Source organism: Neofelis nebulosa, chromosome 4, assembly GCF_028018385.1.
Source record: "Neofelis nebulosa isolate mNeoNeb1 chromosome 4, mNeoNeb1.pri, whole genome shotgun sequence".
NCBI lineage: Eukaryota > Metazoa > Chordata > Mammalia > Carnivora > Felidae > Neofelis > Neofelis nebulosa.
This window is the reverse complement of record NC_080785.1, coordinates 143,690,020-143,716,592: the sequence shown is the minus strand read 5'-3', so window position 1 is coordinate 143,716,592 and position 26,573 is coordinate 143,690,020. Positions and strand designations below refer to the sequence as shown.

General features: G+C 41.8%; 2 protein-coding genes and 1 long non-coding RNA gene across 9 annotated transcripts in view; 2 read left to right on the top strand and 1 right to left on the bottom strand.

Annotated features, from left to right (window-relative positions):
* Positions 1 to 250: 250 nt before the first annotated feature.
* KCTD6 (potassium channel tetramerization domain containing 6) lies at positions 251 to 10,850 on the top strand. Of its 5 annotated transcripts, none has more exons than XM_058726382.1 (3): positions 251 to 269; positions 8,107 to 8,176; positions 9,450 to 10,850. In XM_058726382.1, the coding sequence occupies exons 2-3, from the start codon at positions 8,150 to 8,152 to the stop codon at positions 10,134 to 10,136; spliced, it is 714 nt and encodes a 237-aa protein (XP_058582365.1). In that variant the 5' UTR covers positions 251 to 269; positions 8,107 to 8,149; the 3' UTR covers positions 10,137 to 10,850. The 5 variants fall into 5 exon arrangements, with proteins under 5 accessions (XP_058582365.1, XP_058582360.1, XP_058582363.1 ...); XM_058726377.1 differs by lacking the exon at positions 251 to 269 and adding an exon at positions 1,058 to 1,338; XM_058726380.1 differs by lacking the exon at positions 251 to 269 and adding an exon at positions 2,253 to 2,407.
* Positions 10,851 to 12,898: 2,048 nt separating this feature from the next.
* ACOX2 (acyl-CoA oxidase 2) overlaps positions 12,899 to 26,573 on the bottom strand; it is a 30,447-nt gene continuing 16,772 nt past the window's right edge. For all 3 annotated transcript variants that reach the window (XM_058726366.1, XM_058726367.1, XM_058726369.1), the window contains 3 exons: positions 23,810 to 24,027; positions 16,536 to 16,668; positions 12,899 to 13,390 (listed from right to left, as the gene is read on the bottom strand). In XM_058726366.1, the coding sequence (XP_058582349.1) occupies positions 13,328 to 13,390; positions 16,536 to 16,668; positions 23,810 to 24,027 (414 nt within the window). In that variant the 3' untranslated portion in view covers positions 12,899 to 13,327. The remainder of the gene's footprint in view (positions 13,391 to 16,535; positions 16,669 to 23,809; positions 24,028 to 26,573) is intronic.
* The window catches only part of LOC131509986 (uncharacterized), a 110,694-nt gene continuing 100,706 nt past the window's right edge, over positions 16,586 to 26,573 (top strand). Inside the window, exon 1 of the long non-coding RNA XR_009260844.1 lies at positions 16,586 to 16,690. This is a non-coding gene — a long non-coding RNA (uncharacterized LOC131509986). The remainder of the gene's footprint in view (positions 16,691 to 26,573) is intronic.

The window sequence follows — 26,573 nt, the reverse complement described above, 5'->3', positions numbered from 1 at the left end:
ATATAATATAGCACGGAATCATATTGATTAGGCATATGCCATTTATTTAACCTATCGATTTGAATTTTCAGAGAAAAATGAAATCATGAGATATGACTGTGATGATCATGCTGATGAAAGTTAAACCCTAGAGCCAACTCAGGCACATGCAGACATGAAAGCAGGTGCGTTTCTAAGGCCAGAGGTTATCCCGCTGGAGAAGAGGAAAGGACAAAACCAACATTTACCTGGCAGGGGACATCCTGCCTGGCAGGAGACAGAGATCTCTGGTAATTACGCAGGAAGAGAATGGGATTTGGAAGGAGTCTATCAATTAGCTCTGAGCCTTTAGGCAATTCCCTACCCTCAGAAGCCTTGACTTCCTTAGTGGTGAACTGAGGACAATATGGGTGCCAGGCTCACTTAGGGCCAGCTCCTTCGCGCCTCAGAGCCTTTGCACCGGTCATTTTCTTTGCTAAAGTCAGCTCTGTCCTTCTCCTCGCCTGACTGCCCATGTCGACCCTTGGGGTCTGGCTGCCCTTCTCCACTCTGCCCAGCAGGCCGGTTGGGTGAACTTATCATCAGGTGGTTTCTCCCTCCCCACCGCACCTCCATGGAGGGCAAGGCCAGAAGGTGCTCTGGCCTCAGGCCCAGCGTCCAGCCACGACGGAGTCTGAGGCAGAGACCCCCTTCCTTATTCTGCCATTCCTCTAATCCTATACCTCTCAACACTTAGAATCACAGCTTGTCATTTTTTTGTCTACTGGCTGTTTCCTTGGGTCTTGTCTGTTTTCTCCTCTCATTAGGACCCCCTTCTGTCTTGGTGGCCGCTGTACACGGTCCGGGCCCCATACACGTTCGTGAAACAAGAGAAACAGCTGTAGGGATCCTAGGTCGGAGGACACAGTGAAAACCGCCGGGGGCTGGGCTCATTCCAAACTGCGGGCGGAGGCGGGACGAAGAGGCGGGTTCTGGGCGGGGCCCAGGGTTTCAGAGGCGGAGCCTCGGGGGCGGGACTGAGGCTTCGGGGCGGGCTTTCGGGACTGCGGCGGAGCCAGCCTGACCGCGCGGCCCAGGCTGAGTTCCTCCGGCCTCTTGGTCCTCTGACCTCCCGCCCGCGCCGCCGGTAGGGGGCGCCCGCGCTCGTGGCGCCGCGGCTCTGCTGGGAAGGCGCCGCCCGCGCCGGGCGGCAGGAGCCGCAACTCCGGGCGCGGGCTCAGTCGTCCGCTCTGCCACCGCCGCCGCCACTGCCGCCGCCGCCGCCGCCTCCGCCGCCGGGCGCAGGCTCGCTTGTCCTCAGGCTCCCGCTCTCCGGCCGCCGGCGTCTCCCGGCCCGGCCGCCGCCGCCGCTGCCGCGCAGTGAGTGGGGGCGGGCCCAGAGCTTGGGGGCCCGGGGCTCGGGAGGGCCAGGCACAAGGAGAAGCCGGCGCGGAGCGGCCGGGGGAGTGGGGTTGAGGAGAATCCGGGCGGTGGCGGGGAGCCGGGCCGGCGCGCTCCGGGGCTGGCACGAGCCCGCGGCGGGCTACCCGCGGCCGAGCGGCCGGGCTGGGCGCAGATTCCCGGGCCCGCCCCGCGGGGACGTGCGGCTTCAGCGGACCCGCGTTCGCGACCTCGGGGCGCGCCCCCCCCCGCCAGGGCCCCGAGCATTTTGTGTCCCACACCGGGTTGGGGTGGGGGGACTTTGCCTGTGGGGCAGCAGCGAAGCACGGCCCGGACGGGGACACCTCGAGTTTTGCGTGAAAATGATTGGTTTTTGGGGGGAGGGGGGTGGTGGCGCTTATTGGCCACCGTTTGCCCTAATTTAAAGGCTATGACAGGGCTTCTGAGCCCTGCCTTAGGGGGGTTTTCCGCCCCCAAAGACCCACTCTGCAGCTGAGTTCTTTATGCTCAGATTTGTGTGTCTTGGTATTTTTAATGCTTGATGTCAGAGGTGATAAATGACTCTGGTAATGGGGAGCCCCTGAAGCACCTGCTGGGCTGACGGTGGTGGAGGTTGTGTCTAAGGGTGGGACGGGAGAAACGAAACAGAGATCCTCTTTGGATATTCTGCTGAAGTTATCATGTTTCTGTTCAAGTATAGCTGTTCTAGAACAAGTTGATAAATCCAATTTTAGGACTTTGTGGTCGAAGAGGTTTGAGCGGCAAACAGACCCGGGGTGACCTGGCTTGGCCAGGAATGTTGGGGTAGCCCGACTGTCTCCTCCCGTTTCCCCTTGGCTTGCTTGCTTGCTTGCTTGCTTGCTTGCTTATTTATTTATTTATTTATTTATTTATTTATTTATTTATTTGCTGTCACAAATGCTCAAGTGTGATCACAGAATAGGAAAGAAGCTAGGGGACAGCATTTAGCACAGGCCCGAGCCCAAGATTGATGTTTTCAAAGGAACAAATATGTAACGAGGAAAAGGAAAATCTTTTTATCTGCAAGGTTGGTAGTTTGAGACAACTTGCTCTCTGGTTGGGAACTACCAGCCCATACTAATAGTTCATTTTACGTAATGCCATAGATATTAAGGATTGAGTGGGGAGGACTGCCATATCTAAGATTTGTGTGATTGAAATTTTCACAAGTCATACTTTACCCATAGCATTACTAAATAAAGGAACCCTAGGGTGAATCCTTCTACAGATCCCTCAGTGTGTCTTGAATTTTGATATTGAGAGTCTGTTTAAAACGGAATGCACATATTTATTTGGTTTTGGCTTTACCTTGGAGATAATCCTGAGTCATGCTTTAGAGAAGTTCCTTCTGTGATCAACAGCTCGGATGTCTGGTGGTCTCTATAAAAGCCAGACGCTCCTCTTTACCTGTAATTTTGTCTTCTGGAGCTCCGGAGAAAGGAGGACCCGGGGAGGTGGGAAGCAGATTAAGAGGCCTTCTCTTCCATGTTTGCCTTGTTTCCACACCAGGGCTCTAAATTACTTGTGTTCACACACTCAAGTTTCTCAATTTACCACAGAAATCTTGTTTATGCTACTGCCACTAGTATTTTCACATTTGTTTAATACTTGCCAGTTTACAAATGGTGTTCTATTCATGCTCTTGCTTATTTTCTCCTTTTCTGCAAAGAAGCAGCTGGGTTTAAAGAGGGATTTATTCGGGGTCTCATAATTAGTAATGGAGCAGAAGTGGGATACATATCCTCTCTGGGGAGCAGTTCTCTTTCCTCTGCACTGGCCTGCGTGTGACTTCAGAACCCCTAGTCCTGATCTGTTACCCTGCAGGTCGGTTGTTGCCTTTGTGTTACGACTTGGTGGTAAAACTGTTTTGTGGAAGGCGGTATTATCCCATTTTATTTTGTAGAAACTGAGGGTAAGAGGTGTCTTCTGATTTTGTGACTATTTGTGATAGCTCTTTAGCTTTAAGGTCATGTTTTCAACGTAGAGCGCCTTTGCTGTAGACTGCATGGAGAGAGGAGAGAGAAGAAACAATTCGTTTTAGGAAAAAACCATCTATTTCTGTGTTGGTATGGTTAAGGATAACCTAACACCATAATCACATTCTCCTTGTGTGCCTGGCTACTTGTGTCAGCCTGTATGTGAACGTCAACCCAAAAGACTCCTTTAGATGTTGCTGAACTAGTTACTATAAAAAGTATTTCACTTTCAAACACCCATGTTTCAAGAACAGAGGAATTCCGTACAAAGGTAATTTTGAAGGTATGTGTAGATGGAATTTATTGGGTCTTTTCTGAATGCCAGACACAGAGATTTCAGTAGAAAGGCATTTTATAAGGGCTACCTGGGAACTTTGGGTAGGCAGTAGTTATAGGTTTTTATTATTTATTCAAGTTTGGAGGTGTGTGTTCTGATGTGTAAGTTGTAATATAGGAGTAAGACTTTTGCCTGGGAGAATTCTTAGTTGTAGTCTGTAGCAGAAATGATAAACTCAGAATGTTTATGTAAATTTAGTTCATCATGACCAAAAGCTTGATTGGAATTCTGCAGTGAGGAGGAGAATGGCTTTCAGGAGTTCTTAGGTTATTCTTTAAGTTATTAACTTGTTGAATTGTGCATTTTTCAGATTTGCAACTTTAGAAAATTCTTGGCAATTTCTTTTAAGGCCTTTAAAAATTCTTCAGTATGTATTTTCCGTAGTTTAATTATCTGCTAGCATTACACCTTCAGAATTTACACATTAGTCATGACTAACCTTTGAAGCTTAAATGTGGGTGAATTTCCAGTACTGCTTCCCCCTCTCCCACTCACTCTCTCTCTCTCTCAAAATAAATAAATAAACTTAAAAAAAAAAAAAAGTCCCTGAGGATAATCTTAAAAAAAAAAAAAAGAATTTTGTTTGCACCTACGGTCAGATATTTTCAGGTGGGACTGATTTTTAAGGGTCAGAAACCTTTCTTTGAACTTTACAATTGTTTGGGCTTGGTTGCATTCATTGTTGTTTAAAATGATCTTTAGTAAGGAAAGTCACTTTAAAGGAAAATTTTTTTCATTGTTACCCTCATAATCTCCATTCCTGGCAAGTATTCTGGAATATTAGAGTTTTCTTTGTCTTCATCAAGTAAAACAGGCCCATTTGATGCCCATTTTAAGATCTTCCTTCTGCTGCCTGTCTTGTGGTCATTTAACTTCTCATTAAGCCCTCCACTGGAGATTGTGCCAGAAGGGGGAGAAGATGAAAAGCAAATGAATCATTTTCTAATAGTTAGCAGCTCTGAAAAAATGATTTAGTAGAAGGAATTGCCGCTATTCCAGAAATTCTTTCGGATTATGTTTTCTTTCATTCATGTGTACTATATCTGAGATGTTCCTAATAGTCATCAATTTAGAGGCTGATTGTGCAGCTATTGGGTGACCAGGAATCTAACTGCTTGTTTTGGTTTGTTTCTTGCTGTATCTAAGCATCTCCACAGAGAATGTTTAGAAGTAAGGAGTAGGGATAAAATTTAAACTTTATCAATACTATTTTTTTTTTCCCTTAGAGCTCTTTAGTGAACAGTGTGATTTTTTTGGACAGTTTAGTCATTGTTTTTGGAAGTGACTAATAATAACTTCATTTTATTTTGATGTATCTGCATCTTATACACAAATGTAGGGAGACTTTTGGGTGCTTTTTAAGAAACATGGGCTTATATAGGTTCCCATAATTGCTTTCTTGAATAATTAGGCTTGAGGTTTCATTACTTCTTTGTATTGGAACAGAACCTTGGCTTTTGCTGTGGAACAGATTCAAAGGCATCATCTAATTTTCTTTTTATGATTGCTAAAGAGTTACCTTGTTTTGGTTTAGCGGTAAAAAGGGGAAAGGGTTAGTAGTGGACAGACCTTGCACAACAGTTGTAACGTTGATGATATCTGATTTTTTCCTTTGTCTTTGGTCTCCCATTTCTCATTTAACCATTCGGATATTCCTGGTTTAAAGTTCTTTACTTCACTTAAGACAGAGGACACCAGTCTTCAGTCATGATAGTGAGTAGGTTCTTGTTATTTTTCCTCAGGGGAATTTTTACAAACCCATTGTGACTGCTCACTTAGACTCAGTTCCTATTCAATTTGTAAATAAAATCTACTTGTGAGGCTGTGAGGGTGTCTAAAATTAATCCTTTCAGCTTTTTGTTTCTTGGATTCAGTTCTTTCAAATTCCACCCAAAGAGGCGATTGATAGAAAGATCTAGACTAGGAGACAGAAAATCTAAGTTTTTAGTTACTTTCCAACTGTGGAAACTTGAGAAAGTCATTTAATCTGTTTCTCTATTTTGCATCTCTAAAATAGGTACAAGTAATTCATGCACTACTTAATTGTATCAAGAATGTTGTGGGAGAAAAAGTTCTACCTCTTTTTATTTAAATTGTTTCTTTACATTGGAATCCCTTCTCTAAGGTTGTCCAAATATTCCTGCAGAGTTCTACTGAGTGAGCTCTTCCTGAAGTCCTCCCATTTGGAAGTGTTCTTGCTCTTTCTTCCCAAAGGCCTCTGCTAGTCCATCCATTATGTAGCACTTCTGAATTCTGTACAGTTGTTGCATGTTGCCTTTCTTCACAGATAGAAAGCTCCATGAAGGCAAGGATTGTATCTTCCCTATTTCTGTGTATTTGCATTGCACACTCCCGCCCGCCCCCCCACCCCCACCCCCCCCGCCCCGCAGGGAACCTATAATAAATGTCTCAGTTGACTGAATTATTTTTTAAAATGTTTATTTATTTCGAGAGAGAGCAACAGTAGAGGAGGGGCAGAGAGAGAGAGAGAGAGAGAGAGAGAGAGAGAGAGAGAGAGAGAATATATCCCAAGCAGGCTCTGTGCTGTCAGTGCAGTGCAGAGCCTTATGTGGGGCTCGAACCCACAAACTATGAGATCGTGACCTGAGTTGTATGCTTAACCAGCTGAGCCACCCAGGTGCTCTGACTCATCTATTTTTGAGGCTGTCAGGAATAAATACTCTGGGTGATGGGAAGATGCCAGAGATGAGCCTGTTATCAGAACTTTTGGATGACTGGCCTTTTAAATCACTTCATTACTGGAGGGCCTGGATGGCTTAGTCAGTTGAGTGTCTGGCTCAAGTCATGATATCATGGTTCCTGAGATCAAGCCCCGATTGGGCTCTGGGTTGCATAGTGCAGAGCCTGCTTGGGATTCTCTCTACCCCTAACTTACTACTCCTGCCCGCCCCCCTCCCCCCCCCCCCCCCCCCCCGGACTCTTTCTCTCTCTCTCTCAAAATAAATAAACATTAAAAAAAATAAAATCAGTTATTGCTCTGTCCACTGTATCATGTACTGAATCGGATGCACATAATGTAAATTGGTAAAGCCTGTTTTCTTGTTTCTATTTACTTCAAGTGCTATGAAGCAAGTCAGAGGAATGAAAAGTTGTCACAACAGCCCTGAATTTGACATTTGTTCCATTTCTCACCCTGTAGCATGTGGAGGCCTATCTATATCCAACTGCTGAGTATGGAGAATAAAACCTGACTGCACGTTGTCTGGTCCACATTTTAGCTTGTTTTCTTTGAAGAATGTGCAAGGTGGAAAAATAGATGCTTCAGGCTCTGATTTCAGCGCATGCTGTGCTATGCAAATGTTCTCTACATGCCTGAGTGACCTTTTTGAGAAAGAGCCTTTGTGATCTTCTGCAGCCAGGGCCTGTTCTGGGAATAGTGTGCCAGATTTCTCTAAAAGTGGGAAAAGTGAATCTGTTCAAAGACCATATTAAAAAGCCAGTGCTTTTCCTGGATAAATAACCGATAAGTTCGTGTTTCTGTCTCTTGCCAGAGCTTTTGAAATTTGCTCTGCAGTTTGTTTTGCCGGTTGATTTGGAGAATGATGTGTGTGAGAGGGGACTGACTGAACCAATTCCATAGCTGGGAAAGTGTTTAAGTGCTTTTGAATTGTAGATAAAAATAAATTCAAACAGGCATCATTAGTGTCTGGGTGTTTATCAATGTCTTCAGGCTGCCTCTCCGTAAGTGCCGGCTGAGTAACTCACAACCAGATTTGTGAGGTTCTTTTTGTCCCAAATTGTGCTCTAATGATTTGGCATTTACATTGTTTTCTGTTTTATTATTGTACCGAATGAAATATATCATTATTAAAAGTATAATTAATTTTTTTAATGTTGTAAAAGAAATACCATTCTGATATATTTCTCTTGGAAAGTGATACTGGTGTCACTTGAAGTCTTGGAGGTTCGTGACTTTTAATACTTTTACTGAGATGTTTAGTTTGTATAGCTGGATAGTTTGTATAGTTTGTCTAATGGATGAAAAAGAATTTTCTCTTTCTCCCTTTCTCTTAAACCAGCTTTTTGATAAGGATCATTATAGGTTTGCACCAGAATAAGGCTGTAGAGCTAATCGTAATATTCTCCTGTAGAAATTCTAAAAATTGAATTTTCAGAGAGCGTAGGTAGAATTTGAATGACTGGTTTACTAACTAGGCTCTTCCTCCTTCCCTAAGCATAGGATAATTTTTTTCTCTAAAGATGGTCAATCTCTTAGGTATGAGTAGAAGTTCCAAAGGAATGCTTTCTTCTCCAGATCTTTGCCCTATAGCTGGTTTTGGTTGAGCAAAGATGAATAGTTCTCTGGTGGTTGGCCTGCTCTGTTGGGTGGAAAAATCCTTCGCTGTTTTCATGGTTAAATGCTCTATCATATGTCTTTTTCTCTTCCCCAAGTTTCCCTGGAACCTGGGCTCCCTGAGACGCAGCGCTGGAGCAGATGGATAATGGAGACTGGGGCTATATGGTGAGAGGCTTTTGCAGATGCATTTTGAAGGCTGGCAAATAATTTTTGTGTATCTTTTCCTTCTTCTGTATTCTTAGGTATAACACATCTTATAAGAATGAAAATTGTAAATTAGTGCAACACCCCCTCCCCCCTTAATTAGTTTAGATTATTTTGGGGGTGTTTTTGTTTAGTTTGGTGTTTTTATGTAGGCAAAGTCAGTATGAACTCTCCAGGTCACTTTTTATAATCACTTGAGAAAGCTCATCATCATGAGCTTAGTTTAAGGACCTTTTGGTCTTTAAAGTGTGTTGTTCTTAAAACTCTTCCTTTGTAGAGTAGTGACTATTAAAATAGTCAAGTAGGTAATGGTATAGAGGATATTTTCTTGTGTTAGGGAAGTTAAAGGTGGAGAATGTGCCACTTCTATCTGTACTTTCTTGATGTGCATGTCTTCCAATTTTTGTTTTCCTTTGGTAAGAAATATTTCACTTGCCTGGTACCTGAAGTCTCTCTGTCTTTATTTTTATTTTATTTTTTCTTAAATATAATTTCTAAAATGGAAGGTATGTATTATTTAGAAAAGCTGGTAAAGGTCAGATTGCAACGTTAATGTACAAAAGTGAATATGCTATCAGGTTATAAAATTTGAAAGCTGCCTTTGAATATATGAGATTGTGTTGACTAAACTGTATTCTAATTTAGTATTTGGCACTGTTCTTTCCATGGCTAAATTATAAAGATTAGGACTGCACAAATTTTTATTTTTAAAATAAATGTTACAATTTCTTCTTTTTTTGAGTGGGAAAAACAAAGTAAATATTTAAAGTAGGTATCTTTATATTGTCAAATCATTTTTATTATGTGTTAAATTGAGTTAAAATAAAGAAAGTCTCTCTCTTTTTTTTTTAATCAGAAAAAAAATGAGTATATTTCAGTTTGGCCTTTCTCTTCCCATAGTCTGGTTTGACCTAAAAACTTCTCTGTAGATACTGGGCCTAAAATTAAATGGCTTTGGAAGTCATTTTTAGGGTAAGGCTTCATTACCATCCATTTTTAGGGTAAGGCTTTAATGAATTAGATTTAGCCTTTTCCTACTGAAAAAAAAAATGTTAGATCCCTTTATCTGGGTAGGTTTATCATTAACAGTAAAGCTGTTTTGCATTATAGGATTGCTAAGTACATTATAGCCTGAAGGAATCTTTTGCTTTGCTTGTTACCATTAATTTTCTTAATTTGTCAAAGTTAAGATTTAAGAAATTTCAGATGACTGATCATTTTTTAAAAATTTCAGATGACTGACCCAGTCACGTTAAATGTAGGTGGACACTTGTATACAACGTCTCTCACTACATTGACACGTTACCCGGATTCTATGCTTGGAGCTATGTTTGGGGGGGACTTCCCCACAGCTCGGGACCCTCAAGGCAATTACTTCATTGACCGAGACGGACCTCTTTTCCGATATGTCCTCAATTTCTTAAGAACTTCAGAGTTGACCTTACCCCTGGATTTTAAGGAATTTGATCTGCTTCGGAAAGAAGCAGATTTTTATCAGATTGAGCCCCTGATTCAGTGTCTCAATGACCCTAAGCCTTTGTATCCTATGGATACTTTTGAAGAAGTTGTGGAGTTATCTAGTACTCGGAAGCTTTCTAAGTACTCCAATCCAGTAGCTGTCATCATAACTCAATTAACCATCACCACCAAGGTCCATTCCTTACTAGAAGGTATCTCAAACTATTTTACGAAGTGGAATAAGCACATGATGGACACCAGAGATTGCCAGGTTTCCTTTACTTTTGGACCCTGTGATTATCACCAGGAAGTTTCTCTCCGGGTCCATCTGATGGAATACATCACAAAACAAGGTTTCACGATCCGCAACACCCGAGTGCATCACATGAGTGAGCGGGCCAATGAGAACACAGTGGAGCACAACTGGACTTTCTGTCGGCTGGCCCGGAAGACCGATGACTGATCTCTAAGCCTGGGAGAAGTTCCTGGAAACTGACTCTCCAGGACATGGAAGAGACTGATTTTTTTTTTTTTTTTTTAATCACAGTGTGGGAATTTTTTTTTAATATTTGTATTTATTTGAAGGCATTGAGGACCAGAAGGAAGTTTTGTGCTTTAGCAGACTCCTCTATGTTTTGTTCCCTTTACCTTGAGTATGCATGTGCCTGTTCAGAGCCTCCAGATACCTTTTTTATAAAAAGAAGTATGAAAATCATTATGGTATATAATCTACTCTTAACAGAGCTTTTTTTTTATTACAGTGCTACAATGATTTCTGATTAAATGGTCCCTAACTTAACTAGAAGGCTAAAAATGCAGGCATGAAAGAATAAACAGAGTACTCATGATGCCTTTGAGAAAAATCAAAACATCATGTAGGGTGACCTAGTTTCCAAACCAATAAGCAGTATTGTAATATTAAAGGAAAACTGTTCCAATCATTTAAAAGTACTTGTTAAGTACTGCTTTTTACAGTTATGACAACTGTTTCTTTCTATGCATATAAATCAAGCAACCAAATATCTGTAGCCATGGAAATGTCTGACTAGAAATATTTATATTGGATTCTGAATACAAAATGTCCCTGTGGTAGAACTCTTACTTCTTATGCCTGGTGCAGTATAATTCCCAAGTGTACTGTCTATACCAGGAAAAAAAAAAAAACTAATAAAAAATGAAATATGAAAATTAGGTTTGTATTTGTTGATTATTGTTACTTAAGGGGGGGATATTATATTCCTTGTGTAAAGTACACATTATTTGGTTTATGTCCCAGTGTATATACTGCCTATAGCACATTTGTATTTGACTCAAGAGGATTCTGTAGAACCTTAGGATGCAGTCTACAGAACCATACTGTGTTACTGGAGCAGGAATGGATAGAATTAGTAGTTTTATCTAAAATAATGCATACTTGAACAGTGAGCATAATAGTTTGATAAATTTTCCCAAATAGGACTTAGGTTGAAGATTATAGATTTTTCTTCAGTAAGCCACCAATTGTCAGCACTGAATATGACCCTTATTCTAGCTTCGTACTGAGCACAGGGACAGATTGCCTCTTTAGCCACTTTATTCTCATAGCGTTATGGTGGCCCACAAATATATTTTATTATTACAGTTAAGTCCGTTTCTGAGGAGAAAAACTGCAGTGAGTGGAGACTCTGGAGCAGTTGGAGATACGTATGTACTTTTATTTATTCAACTGTAGTTTTATTTTGAATAGTTGATTTGATTGTCTTTCTTGGAGGTTACAGGAAGGATTAGTTTAGCTACAGCGTGACTTCCTAGTTTACCAGAACACCTTATAAAAGAAATCCTGTAATTTCTTCCCTGTTTTCCTTTTTTTTTTTTTTTAATTTTTTAAATTATTATTTTAGAGAGGGAGGGCGTGAGCAGAGGAGGGAGGCAGAGGGGGAGAGAGAGAGAGAGAGAAATCTCAAGCAGGAATGTGGAGCCCAATGCGGGGCTTGATCCCACAACCACAGGATTGTGACCTGAGCTGAAATCAAGAGTCAGATGCTCAACTGACTGAGCCACCCAGGCACCCCTTTCCTATTTTCTAGGGGAAGTATGGAGTTCTGAGGCTGTGTGCCCTCGAGTAGGGTCCTCCTTATGTCCTCTTTATGAGAACATTCTGAGATTCTGTCCCTAAGAGGATGAGAATACTTACCTATATCCATTTTTGCCCGTGTCTCTCTGAAAATAAGATTTGACAAATGACCAACATCCAGAAACCTATAATTACCCCTTTTTCACCATCTTCAACTAAACTGTCTTCAGTCTGATATCTCTTCATGTTATTGGCAGGTTGCTGTGGTTCCAGTAAATGTGCTGGGATGAGGTTATCTTTTTAGAAAATTGTCTCATACTTCAAGCTGATTAGGGGTTACCTAAAAAAACATTCAGCCACTTATGTGTTGTTGAGTTAGCTGAGGTAAATGCAAGACAATGATTTGAATTGAAAATAGATATAGAAATGGGAATAATATTAGTTGTTCCAGGATTTCAAAAGTTTAAAACTTACGAGGTTTCTTCGTGACCATTTTACTGGGGAGAAGTTTGTTTTTGATAAAATTTCTCAGATTTGTTAATTATTAACAACTGAATGATTATTTTTATGACTAAATTAGAGAAAGTAGCCAGCTGAGATTTTTTGCAATTTTATGTGTCTGGTGGCATTTAATTTTGATTGTTTTATTTACTTGGGCAACATGAAAAATGTAGTTTGATTATATTTGGGTAATTTGAGACAATTATATCTTCTTTTGGGAAATTAAAAATTTTTTCTGATGTTTTAAGAGAGACAGAGTGTGAGTGGGGGAGGGGCAGAGAGAGAGGGAGACACAGAATCCGAAGCAGGCTCCAGGCTCAGCTGTCAGCACAGCCTGACATGGGGCTCGAACTCACGAACTGTGAGATCATGACCTGAGCCAAAGTCAGAAGCTTAACTGACTGAGCCACCCAGGCTCCCCTGAGGAAAATTTAAGTTGTTTTCACTGTGAAAGAGTTGATTTTCAAAAACTGATATTTAGTTGTATTCTCAGGACTCTACATTTTATTTAGAGTATTAGGCACTTTCGGAGGATTGTGTGTGCACACATTGTGTATGTGCTTTTAAGCCTCAGATAAATGTGTGCTATAGACGTGATAACTAATAAGTTCATTGAATTTTTTTAAAGACCTAAAACGCTGGTGTTTAACAAAATAGAAGCTACCAATGGATAGTGCTACTATTTTTTATTTCAAACATATTTAGAAGTAAAGAGAATAGTGCAAACATTCATGTACCCATTGATCATCTTCAACTATTTGCTCTTTTTTTCCCTCCCATGGATTATCTTAAAGTAAATCACAGATGTTTCATTCATTTCAGACTATGTCTCTAAAAGATAATGATTCTCTTTAAAAAAATACATACTTTATTGGGCACTTAGCTGGCTGAGACGGCAGACTCTTGATCTTGGGGTCGTGATTTCAAGCCCTGTGTTGGGCGTAGAGCTTACTTGAAAAAACCAAAAAGATATGAATGTATATATACTTGAAAATATATAAAGTGTATATGAAGTGTACTTTAAAATTTAATGCTATATATGCCATTAATGAATAGTGCCATTATCACATGGTGGTGCCTCTTGAATGCTGCTGATTATTTCACAGCTTGGCTCTCGAACTTTGTAATAGTGGTCTTAAATACTTCTCATAGGCACGGTTCCCCTGTTTGTAGAAAAAAGTGCATTGTTAGGATATATCTGTCAGGATTAATGACTTTTACCTTCAAATTAAGTTTTTCATTTCAAAAAAGTATCATTACATAAGATGCTTAATTTTAAAAATTATTTTTTAAACCTATTTTGTGTGAACATATGGGGAACATTTTTTCCAAAGGGCATCCTTCCTTTTCTCATGCAGATTTTAAATTGTATGCAGGTGGCCAATTAAGAAACAGCTTATCATTTGCTTTTGGAATTTAATACAAATAAAATGCTTGACTTTTTGAGGTTCTTTGAAATTGAACATTTACCCACAAAGCAAGGGGCCAGAAGGCGGAGCCAGGTGGGCAAGGTACTCTCAGATCACATTATCGCCCATTGTCCTCTAATATATGTCTTGATTCTTTCCTGCCCAGCTCTAGCTTCATCTTTTATATTGTTTATTTACTTTTTTGCTTGTCTAGGCTAAAAACTTTAAGCTCCTCATTGAAGACGGTGTTTGTGACTTTTTTGGCTCTCCTGTAGCCTTAGTACCAAGAATAGTTTCTGTCATGTGGCATATGCTCAACAAATATTTGTTGAATGACTGAATGAATGAATTGGTAAGTATGTTTAATGCATCTAGCAATTACTTGGACACATTTTTACAATAGAATAATTGGGGGAAATAGGATTCTTGTTTTGAAAATATCCCCAGTGATTCCTGCACTGTTTGTATCTATAGGGAATCACTTAAATACGAGTTCATGTACGGAGCAGGAACAACCTTTTGTAGCTCACTTTGGAGAACCTGGCTTGAAATAGCATCCAGATTGGGGGGGGGGGGGGAAAGCCAAAGAACACACCATGGCTAGAGTGAACCATGAGAGAGCGCATCATTCTGTCTAGTGATAAAGCTCAACACTCAACCCGCCCCAGCTAGAAGAGAGACTGTCTTATGGTTCTAAGACATTTAACTTAGCATAGCACTTTTCTTTTGGTAGAAAATATCAGTGAAATATAGTCCTGTTTGTACTTTTGTGTCTCCAAGGCAGGTTCAACGTAGTTGTTGTTTTAATGTATTTGAAATACCTGCAGTGTGCCATTTTCTACTAGTGCAGATGAGGAAAAATGTCTCTTACTGCAGCTTCAAAATTATAGCAGATTAGAAAAATATACCTTAAAGTGCTATTTTGGTGGACTCTTGAGCCAGTAACATAAGATTATATATATATATATATTTTAGCAGTCAACTGACTGTCATTTTAAATAACTGGAGACATTTCCCCAAGGTCATTTGTAATCTCACATTCCTAAATTGCTGTGCATGGAAGAGCCTTGTTGCTGTACCTGTCACCTTTGTAGCAAGGTGATGTAAGCCAAGATGGTCAGAGTCTACAGCAATGTGTGTACAGCAGGTTCCTTCATCTTACTGTGTGGGTCATAAAACTATGTTCATTTATTCCATAAATGCAAAGTGTCTACTCTGAGCTAGATCCTGGAGTTAGGGAGAGGAAGAGTCCATTCTGTTCACAGTCCAGTAGCAGGAGGTAGGGAAAAGAGAAAAGTGAATGGGATGAAGTGCATAATGTTTTATCTGTTGGTGCTGTGGGCCAGTCATGCCCCTCATTTACTTAAGCCTGCCCTCATATAGTATCCAGATTAAATGCTTTTAAAATAAAGGTTAGAAAGGAAGTAAAACAAATAAGAACGCTCCCTATGTTCTGTAGTGAAGATGAGGAATCAGAAGAAGTGGCATATTTCCTTGTGTTGCTAGTTAAGCAGGTTTGAGCTAGATACGTCAGCATTTGCTGACAAGTGTTACAGCAGTCAGTTTTTCTCCAGAGCACCAAAGAGCATACACTTATCCTTAGACCACAGGAGCTAATCTGGAGTAGGAGGACTGCTGTCGTTTTATGACAGGATTTAAATATTAGAAAGTAGGGAGATGTAATTATTAGAAAAAGTAACACAGCACAAGTAGATTAACTGTATTAAGAAGTAAATGTATCATACGTTCTTTAGGTAAGTTCTTTATATTGTTGAGTTAAAAGGATGCCTTCTTGGAGACAGGGAATGACCAAAATGGATTGATTGGCCTTCTATCTGACAAGCCTCTTGGAGGTAACCAGTTCTGTTATAACTTTAGATAATTGTGTTAAATTAAGCCATGAGGTATGACAGGATGCAAAATGCAAAGAGCAAGTCTAACACCATGCTAAGTGTGAATGAAAGCCTGAGAGTTGCCAATTTTATAAGGTGTTAAGTAAGACACCTTTTCTGAAATTTGACCTAAGGGGTAAAAAAGTAAGCCTCACTATCTGAAAACGTATTTGCACCATAGAGCTTAAAATAATCTGTTGTGTACCTATAGACTATTGTTTTGATCATCTGTATCAAATCTATTAAGTATTAGTTACTGAATTCTGAATATAGGGTTGATTTCTTTACTCTGCTTATTGTAGTCATTGACATTCATAACCTTTCCCAGTGAGGCTTACAGCAGAGAGTCTGGGACGCAGGCCCCAGGCTGTTAGGATTTTATGAGTCCTCCCCTTCTGTTAATGACCTAGAGTTCTGGTATTCTCTCTTAGACAGCTGGGGATCTTTTTGCCATAACCCTTGTAATTGTTTATATGGCTTTCCTGGGCTGCTGATGGCAGTACAGCAGCCTTCTTTGTTCCTGGGATTGTGTTCCTCAGAATGGATAGGAAGGAGGCATCTCTAGCAGACAGATGTGAGAGTGATCTCCCCACCCCAAGTTTCCTATCACCCATTTTTATCACCACAAAACAGAGTTAAAGGCTGAAAATAAGACGGCTAAATCACTGCAATGATTTATCTTATTTTTGTGACTTAAAAGCTAGTTTGCCACTATGTGTATATGCTCTTGAGTATGTCAAGCCACGATTTAGAGCTTGGGCCTTCCTCCTAATTCCCTTTACCAAATTCTGAGCAATGCATTTTGCTGATTGCAGTCCAGACTCAGAGTTCCTGCCAGACCACATCCCTACTCCTGGTTTCTTTTATGTATTCTCTTTTAAACACACGTGCTATGCCAAGCAATTTCCAACCTAATGGGAATCAATTAAAATGAGAAAACATGGAAGTGTATTTACTGCTTGTTCTCCGCTCTCTCACATAATTTATAATGTGTTCTACTCAACTACCTGAGTATTGGTCGGTGACCTCTGAGCCCATTCGAATAGACGTTCATAGACATTGCCATCGTAACAGCCAAGTGCTGAGTTTAAGCTCTGATCCGTGAAGTCAAAAGCATCAGTTAACAAGATGGCATCCTTCCTGTGAGAGAAAACAAGAGTTTGTGAGTATTTTAGATTGCTCTTATGAATCTAATTAATCAGGGATGGTGAATAACAACACCTAATTAGAGGTTGCATCATTATTCACTTTTGAACAACTCAGTTTTAATTTTTTAAACGTTTTAATTTTTGATCAGTTATATATACCATAGTATAAAGAGTCTAGTAGTCTTCAAGGCTTGTTAGTTAAAATCAGTATATCCCTGTCCCACCTCTACTTCCTCCATCCTGCAATCAGTCTTGGTCTTTTAGCTGCTATTTTTGGTATTTACTTGAATATCTCTAAATGTCTTGTTTGGATTGCTACTTCTTGATTGTTCAGTTTTAGATATTGTCTGTTGAGTCTGCATTACAAAAGATGTTTTTAGTCCCCTCCCTTCACCCCTATCTCATCCCCGCTCTCTCCTGCTTCTTCCCCTTGGCCTTCCCGCTCCCAATATATAGTTTAAATACTGGTCAGACTTGCATTTGGTACTTACATGGTTATGACTATATGTCTGCATATTATTGTGACTTTATGTATCCTGCTCACAGTTGAGCTGTGTCCCCACCATGTCTCTCCTATTAAGAGGGATCTACTTCCTGGCCTGCTGTTTCTCTCTCCAACACACATCATCCTTAGTGATTTCATTGTCTACCTGAATGTTCCTCTAAAACGTGGCTTCTCAGTTCATGGATCTTCTCCTTTGACCTTGTTCTACAGCCCCGCCTTGTGATTCTCCACCAGGATCCCACCCCAAGACTTGACAGCAACATCTGTACTTTCTTCGCGATGCAGATGGCATTCCTTTCACCATCCCTGCTCTTTTAGCTTACTCCCTCTAGTCTTTTGACTCTGATAACCCTTTTTTTAATTTTCTGGGTTTTTTAAAGGTTTTATTATTTATTTATTTATTTATTCATTCATTCATTTATTTATTTATTTTTGAGAGAGAAAGAGAGAGAGAGTGAGAGTGAGCAGGGGAGGGGCAGAGGAGAGGGCGAGAAGATCCCACGCAACTCTACACTCAGCTTGGAGCCCCATTTGGGGCTTGATCTCACCACTGTGGGATGATGACCTGAGCCGAATTCAAGAGTCAGATGCTTAACTGACTTAACTGACTGAGTCTTCCAGGCAACCCCCCTTTTTTTCTTTTTTCAAGCAACAAAATGTGCTTTATTTTAGCCTATTGAATGAAATATTTTTTAACCTTTTTTTTTTTTTTTTAAGTTTATTTACTTATTTTTTAGAGAGCATGCACGTGTGCAGGGGAGGGGCAGAGAGAAGGAGAGAGGGAATCCCAAGCAGGCTCCACCCCGGCAGCACTGAGCCCAATACAGGGCTCCATCTCACCCATGGTGAGATCACGGCCTGAGCTGAAATCAAGAGTCCAGTTGCCCAACGGATTGAGCCACCCAGGTGCCCCTGAATGAAATATTTTAAAAAATTGTTCACATACTTCTCTTTCTTTTTTAACAAAGGGTAGAAAGCATAACATGCGATTTTTTATACTCTTCCCTAGCCCTCCTTTTGCAAGGCATTTGAGATGACTGGGATACTGTACCTACCTATTTTAATCCTCTCTGGATGACCCTTCATCATCGCTGTGAGGTGATTTTCATTTAGGGCTGTTTATACTTCCTTGACCTTCCTGGCACCTGCCACTTACGTAATGTCCCTCATCCTCCTGGTGGTCTCCCTTCCTTTCTTATTCAGCTGAAATTCCATGGTCTTTTATATTCACTTCCTCAAAAATATATTCCACATTTTTCACTGACTGTGTGACATCACCTTTGTGGCTCTATATGGCCGACTGGAAACCAGTACCGAGCGGTGTAACGGGCTCAATTGGGCCCTTCCGGCTGCCTAGCAATCCTATGACATTGCTCTCATTCCTGTACTCTTTTATTCTCTTCGGGGATTATTTCACACCTTCTCTCTAATCCTTAAATCCATGCTACCTGCCTCCCTATCTCTCTGTCTTCGATGGCTCTTCGTCCCATTTCACTGATAAAATGGAAGCAGTAAGAGCACATCCACAAGTTCTCACCTGTGCACCTATAGGTATGGTGCTTTCTCTATTTTTAGCACAGGTATGCAGTTCTGGCTCCCAGCTCTCGCCAGTCCCTCTCTGTCCAGTAGATGCCTTCTGCTCTTGCCTACCAGAAAACGATGTTCTAGAAATTCTCTTGCCTTTGCCTTACAATGTCAAAGTCCCCATCTCTACTGAATCATTTTCGCACGTGAACATGGTGTGCTATCCCCCATCTTAACAACAAGCTTTGAGTCTGTTTCCTTCTCCATCATCTATTCCAGATCTTGACTCCCCTTTATGATAAAGCTCCTTAAAAGTGTTGTACTTGTTTATGCTTTGCTATTTCTTCTTCTCCACCTGTTCTTGTAGACTGGATCTGTTCAGGTTTTAACTTCTGCCACTCCACTGAAATAGTTCTTGTCAAGGCCTCCTCTTCTTCATCTTTGGAGGGTCCCAAGACTCAGTACTCCAGCCTCTTCTCTTTATCCAGTCACTCCATGGGATATCCTCATGGCTTTAAATACCAGCCATATGCTAATGACTTCCAAATTGATCTCTCCAGTCTCACTTAACCTGCATTTTAACATCTTCCTTAATTTCTAACAGGCTCTTCAAACTTAACATGTTCAAAACCAAACCCCTGGGGCACCTGGCTGTCTCAGTCAATAGAGTGTGTGATTCTTGATCTCAGCGTTGTGAGTTTGAACCCCATGTTTGGTGTAAAGATTATTTAAATAAATAAAACTTAATAAAGTGCCAAACTCCTGATCTTCTACAGCTTTTCCTGTGCATCCTGCCCAAGCCTGGCACATTTATAGTAAATAGCTACTGTGGCCAAAAACCTGAGCTCCTCTCTGTCGCATACATCCTGTACCTAATCTGTCAGCAAATCCTATTCTATCTTCCAAATATATCCAAACTTTAGTCACCTCCCACCACCTCCAGTGCTGGCACCCAGTCTAACCCATCGTCATCTTTCACTTGGATTATTGAGGTAGCCTCCTAGCTGGGCTCCCTGCTTTTTATTCGTCCCCTGCCCAGTTCCTTACTGTCGCAACTGGAGTGATCCTTTAGAAAAATACATCAGATGACTTCAGACTGTGTCTTATGCTATGTTGAAAACCGTCCCCTTCTCACACAAAGTAAAAGCCAAAGTCTTAAGTCTTTGTGATGATCCCTACCCCCATCGTACCTCCCACCCCCCGCCCCAGTATACCCTTACCTCTCTGCCCTCTGCCCTCACTCTCCACCTAGTCACATGGCTCTAGCCTCTGTGGCCTCTTCTGTGTTCTCTGGATGGATGTGCCAGGCATGCTCTGGCCTTCAACATTTGTACTTCTCTGCCTGGAGTGCTTCCCCCCTGCCCGCCCCCAGCCCATGGCTCCTCTCACCTCCCCTCCACTTGAGATCTTTCCTCCAACATCACCCTCTCTGGGAGGCCTTCTCTGACTTACTTAAAACCACTGTCCCTCCCACTGCACCCCCAGCATTCCTGATCCCCTTCCCTGCTTTCCTTTTCTTAGCAGTACCATTTTGCATACTGTTTGACTTATTTTTTCTGTCTGTGTTTGTCTCCTCTAGTCTGCAAGTATTTGTGGCCTTTTCAGTCTGAAACTTCATTTGAAGAGTATTTTCTTGAATTATTTAATCAATGGCTTGTTCCCTTCTGTTTTCTCTGTCTGCTCTTTCTAGATCTGTTTTTTAGATGATGGACAGTTAGGATCAGTCTTCTTACTACTTTAATGTTTTTTCTTAATTTCTATCTTTTTGTCTTTTTGCTTTCTTTTCTGTGCAATTTATGCAACTTTATCTTCCAATCCTTCAATTGATTTTTTTCATTTCCACTATCATTTAAAATTTTTTTTGTGTGTGTTTTATATATTTTTGATAGAGAGAGAGAGAGACAGAGTGTGAGCGGGGGTGGGGCAGAGAGAGAGGGAGACGCAGAATCTGAAGCAGGCTCCAGGCTCTGAGCTGTCAGCACAGAGCCCAACGTGGGGCTCAAACTCACAAACCGTGAGATCATGACTTGAGCCAAAGTCAGACAGTCAACCGACTGAACCACCCAGGCGCCCCCCTGAATATTACTTTTTAAGAAATGACATTCTTGGCTTGTGGTTGGAATATTCCCTCTTAACTCTTTGAGGATATTACTTATCTTTTAAAAAAGAGTCCTTCTCCCAGAAGATTCTCTTCTACCCTCCAAGTTATTTCGTTCTTGCTTGTTTGGGCTCTGTTTTATGTCAGGGGCTTCCTGCAGGTGTCTGGTGATCCCTGAGTGTCTGACCATAGCTAAGAGTGGGGCATTAGCTAGCTGCTTAGAAGTCGGTGTGCTTGTACATATGTGGGATTCACTATGGGGTGAATTGGGGGACCGTGGGGTCAGTGTCTTTGGCTCTCTCTCCTTTGGGCTTGTCAGATTCTCCAGAGAAGGAGTGTGCTATCATGTTCCTGTAGGCCACGAGCCTGGCTGCCAGCTTTCTGGGAACCAGGGAAAAGAGGGCTGGGGGAGGGGGCTGTTAGCATGGGGCCTACAAACATTTGTTCAGGCTGCTGTTTTCTGAAGGGTGGCCTCATTCTCACCTATGCCTAATGTTCCCTGGCCCACAGACCCTCTATGTACCCTTCTGCCGGGGTGAGGTCAAGGAAAAGGCTCAAAACCACTCACAGAGAAGGAGGGGAACTGAGGGTTCAGATCCTTCTGAAACAGACTTCCAGCCCATCCTGTGGGTCTTACCTTCATCCCCATTGCCAGAGGTACACAGCACTACTAGTTCTTGGGGTTCTTTGGTATAACTTGTTTCCCACTTCTGATTTATGATCCAGTTTCCCCAGGTCTGCTAAATCACTGTATTAGGTTTCCTTTCCTGTTTTCTTTCTTTTTGTGGGTCTATACCTTTTTAAAAGTTTTAATCCCTTTGCTGGTGTTTTGTTGGGTTTCAGGAGAACAAAAGTAAATGCATATGTTCAACGTGCCATCTTCACCTGAATGTCCCCCAACTGAGATTTTACGACCTTACGACCCCTTAAACAACTATAAACTGGGTCAGCTAAGTACCATTGCACACAGAGCTGGTTCTTAGCATCACATGGAATAGCGTGCCATCCTTTATTTGTCATCTCAGAAATCAGGTTGATACCAAGTAATCAGGCAGAGAATTGTGACACAGAACTTTTGTAAGCATGGAGTCTGTAACATACTTGACAACCTTGCAATAATAGGAAGATTACTTAAGTACATATGTGAGTAAGTCAGTTTGTGGGTTCAGTGCATGCATAAGTTGCCTATTTGTGTCAGTGCTGCTGGTCTTGTCCTAAGTTGTAAGTCTTTGGCACCAAGGCAAGCACTTAGAAATGCCGTTGCAGGTTAAGAACAATCATGCTTATGAAGTGTTAAGGTGACCTTTTGTGTTTCATCATCACTGCCAATCAGGGCTAGAATATTATTGTCTTCATGTACTTTAAATGCTGAGCATTTCCTGGGCTCCTGGGCGGTTCAGTTGTTTTAGCATCCAACTCTCGATTTTGGCTCAGGCCATGATCTCATGGTTGGGTTCTAGCCCCTCGTCGGGCTCTGAGCTGAGTGTGGAGTCTGCTTGGGATTCTCTCTTTTCCTCTCTCTCTGCCCCTGCCCCACTCATGCTTTCTCTCACAAAATAAGTAAACTATTAAAAAAAATGCCAAGCATTTCCAGATTAGATACACTTGGGCTGAACTGTGCAATACTCAGTTCTGCTATTAGTGGTTCACACCACTGGAGTCTGTACATTAGGGAAAGTTTAATACCTGGGGCATAATTCTATAAAATGTATTTTTGACAGTTTTGATGATTTAATTGAGCATTTACCGACTGCCAAGTATCTGTTAGGTGCTTATGTGAAGCCATAAATGGTTTATAACATGTTACATGTTGTTAGAAATAAAACTAATTTGATCTAGTCTTTTTTTTTTTTTAACTTTGTCATGAGTAGCTTATTTTTTAAATTTCAAATCTTTTTCCTTTTTATTATCTTAGTCTTGTAGATTATGTGAGCTATTGGAGGTCGTAGGGTAAGACACACACACACACACACACACACACACACACACACACCATACCACCCCATATAAAATGGCATCATATTTCCTCAGAAAAGGTTGCGTTCTCAAGGCAGCCCATTTTTCACTTATGGACAGTGGTGACTGCTCTGTATTATTTTAATTTCTTTCTGCCAGTGCTCTGTTCAGATTGGGGCTTTGGTTTCAATGTGTTTAAAGTGATCATTTACATTATATATAATGTAACAGAATGAAAGTATTGCATTAATATGTCATGACCCTAAACTACACTGCATTATGTTGCATTTAAGAACTATTTGTATTATTGTTTTATGAATCAGTGTATGAATTGCTGAGTTTAAAAAAAAAATCTCACCTTGGAGATGAGGAAGGATTAAAATAAGTAGTCAACTTAGTAGGAACTCACTTAAACACATTCAACAAAGACCAGGATGCGTTTGAAATAAACAGTAGCCCCACCTTAACTTTCATACAGTTGAAAGCGCATACTCTGGGGTCAGACAGGCCCCAGATTGTATCTGGCTCCTCCCTGGCTGACTGTGAGACCCTGGGCAAGTTACCTAACTCCCCTCAGCCTGAATTTCCTCCCCAGTGAAATGGGGAGATTAACAGTATTTGTTTCAAAAGGCTATAAGGACTAAATGAGATGAGGTATGTGAAAGCTTTTGGCATAATGCCTGGCACACATAAACGTTCCTTAAATGTTAGTCATGATTCAGACTCATTAAAGTTTACATATTATGAATATGTGGTATGCTTCCTTTAGGTACTATTCCTATTTCCTTTACAATGTTGAAGAGTTCAATTGAGATAGTGAGATAATTTGTTTTTAAGCATTTTTATTCCTAATTTTTTTTCTTTCACTAATCCATAATGCTTTATGTTGATGTAATCATGCTAGAGTGTAAACCTCTCCAGAGTGGTTTGCTGCTTTTGCCAGACCCCACTTAGCAAGATTTTGGAGCTGAAGGTTTTGGAGTTTGAAGTGAACAAAGGGTCTAGGGCTAGTCTCTGAAGATCACCATGGTTTGAGGGCCAGCCACTTACCGGATGAGGGGGAGCAGATCCAGGTAGGCTGTTCTCACCGCATCCACTTGGGCCCCAGATAGGAAGCCATCGTGAAGAAAGTCACCCGAGTTTGTCAGGATGCCATGTAAAGCATAGAGGTCACAGAGGCGTTTGAGCACCTGCTGAATTGCTGGTTCATTTTCTAGTTTGTCCAGAGTTTCTGTAAAATTCTTTACACTGACATAATGGCAGTGTGCCTAAAAGACACAAAGATACATTAGCTTCTGATTTCTGACCTCAGAAGTCCTGGAAGCTTAGGAAGACTGCTGGAATAAGCCCCCTGTGGCCATGTGTTTCCCAGCGGGCTGGCAGCTGCCTTTTCTCCTGGCTGTGGGTCTGACTGAGCCTTTTTGATGGTGTGTGTGTGTGCGTGCGTGCGCACGCAGGCGTGTGCTTATGTTGGGGGCTTGTGGGCTCTGGAGCTTGGCCCTTAGCTTCCTTATTTTATTTGGGGGAAATTTCAAATAGATTTGAAAAGTAGAAAGAATACAGGGGTATTGGAGGCTGGCCTGGAGACAGTGGAGGACAGTACCACTCTTCTTAAGAAAACAGCTATTTATTGTTTGCCATGTTCAAGGCAGTGGTGTGTGTGTGTGTATATATGTGCTTGTGTACGTTGTGGAGGAGAGAAAGTAGAGGCTCAAGATAGACACAAAATTTATCCCAGCTAGAGAGTAAACTCTGTGAGGTAAGCAGGGCTATTATTTAGCCCATATCCAACAATCTTGCTTTGTCACTGGTTAAAATAAAACTTTCAGGCTCCTGGCTGGCTCAGTCGGTGGAGCATATGACTCTTGATCTCAGGGTCATAGTTTCAAGCCCCACGTTGGGCACAGAGCTTACATAAAAAGCATAAAACTTTTGGTACAAGTTGGTAAGTGACCAGTGCCCTCAACCCTGTGAGAGCCCCTTGGGTCAGCCAGGATCCTTCCCTGGGACTTCCTCCTCCCCACAGCTCAGCAAATAAAGGATGAATGCCTGACCCAGCAGGAGACTTTCAGGCCTCTGCCTCCATTAGGCCTGAAGTGCTTTCTGACTGGCCCTTGCCCCTGCCCTACCTGTTGTTAGGTATTTTGAATATTCCACTTCTCTCCAAGACAAATCACACTATAGTTATCAGGTAAGGTATATGAATTCCATGGGGGCAGGTGGGTAGGGAGGAAAGGAGAGCATATTAAATTCTTCTCAAGTCTTTATAGACAGATTAGCTGGTGATCTTGTCAAAATGCAGATATCCGGATAGCTTCCCAGTAAGGCCTTAAGTAGCTAGGCTTAGACTGTCTTGAGGGTTCAAAGAAATTTACTCAGGGGGACGAAGAATGGGAAAGGCCATTTGAGGCAGGGGGGATTTCCTGTGCACATGGCTGTACTTGCAGGAGGCTGCAAGCAGTCTACTGAGGGGAGGACAGACTGTACACATTAGGGCAGGTGGGCCACCCGGGACCTGGGTCAGTAAAGGGCTGTGAATGACATGGTTGGTGATGTGGAGAACAAATGCAAAAGAAATGTAGATGAAATTAAATTTCCTTATAAGTTGCAGCCCATTGACAAGTACTTGAGACAGGCCGAATGTGACATTCCTCCAGGAACTTCCAACTGCCTTAATGTTAATACCTTACTAGAGGAAAAAGCCTTAGCTTGACAACAGCCGGGTCTTCAGGATCCTGTAACTTACGAAAATCCTTTCGGAAACTTCCTTTGTGTCTACCCCTCCCAGTTTAAAAGTATATAATCACTCGCTCCTTACAACCCCACGGCAGCTCTTTCAACACGTGGATCCTGTCCCCGTGCTTTAATAAAACTACCTTTTTTTGCACCGAAAACGTCTCAAGAAAGAATTCCTTCTTGACCGTTTGCTCTTGAAGCCTGCTTCAAATCACATCAGTCAGGGTTTCATTTTGTGGGGGTCAGAGAACCACCAAAGTCTTCCACAGGGAAGTGACCCCATCAGGTTTCTCACTTTGGGAGGGATCTGGCTTTCCCACGGAGCCTCCGCACGCGTGCGAACACCACCACTTTGCCACCTGGACCTGGTGTCGTCACAGGCACGCAGAGTTTGCAATATTTGGAGGTAGAAGAGGGACGGATGTGCTCTGCTGCCTCTGTGGAGTCAGACAGCCCTCCGTGCTCAAACTGGATAGACCCTGCTCCCCTGTTCTAAGCTGAGGGCCACATCCTTAATTTCTCAGGACCATGGGTTGTGGAGTGCAGTGATCAAAAAAGAACTGCCTGAGGGCCCTGACCTCTGCTTCTGTGACAGGGTGAACCCCACTTTGGCACCATGCTCTGAACACAGTGAACTTCATTTACTTTTTTTTTTTTTTTTTTTTTTTAAATTTTTTTTTCAACGTTTTTAATTTATTTTTGGGACAGAGAGAGACAGAGCATGAACGGGGGAGGGGCAGAGAGAGAGGGAGACACAGAATCGGAAACAGGCTCCAGGCTCCGAGCCATCAGCCCAGAGCCTGACGCGGGGCTCGAACTCACGGACCGCGAGATCGTGACCTGGCTGAAGTCGGACGCTTAACCGACTGCGCCACCCAGGCGCCCCTTCATTTACTTTTTGTATATGTTGGTTTAAATCTTGCATCGTGCCTAGTTTGGGTGAGGGGGTGGGATGTGTTGCATTGCCAGGTGCATCTTTAATTTTACATGTATTAACTCATTTAATCTTCATAATCATCATAAAAGGTAGGTACTGTTATGAGCTCCATTTTGCAGATGAGGAGACTGAGGCACTGAA

Bases quoted from the DNA above. Each gene is read 5' to 3' on its own strand.
- KCTD6 (XM_058726382.1), top strand. From the start codon at position 8,150: ATGGATAATGGAGACTGGGGCTATATG. The intron at 8,177-9,449 runs GTGAGAGGCTTT...TAAAAATTTCAG, and splicing joins ATGGAGACTGGGGCTATATG to ATGACTGACCCAGTCACGTT.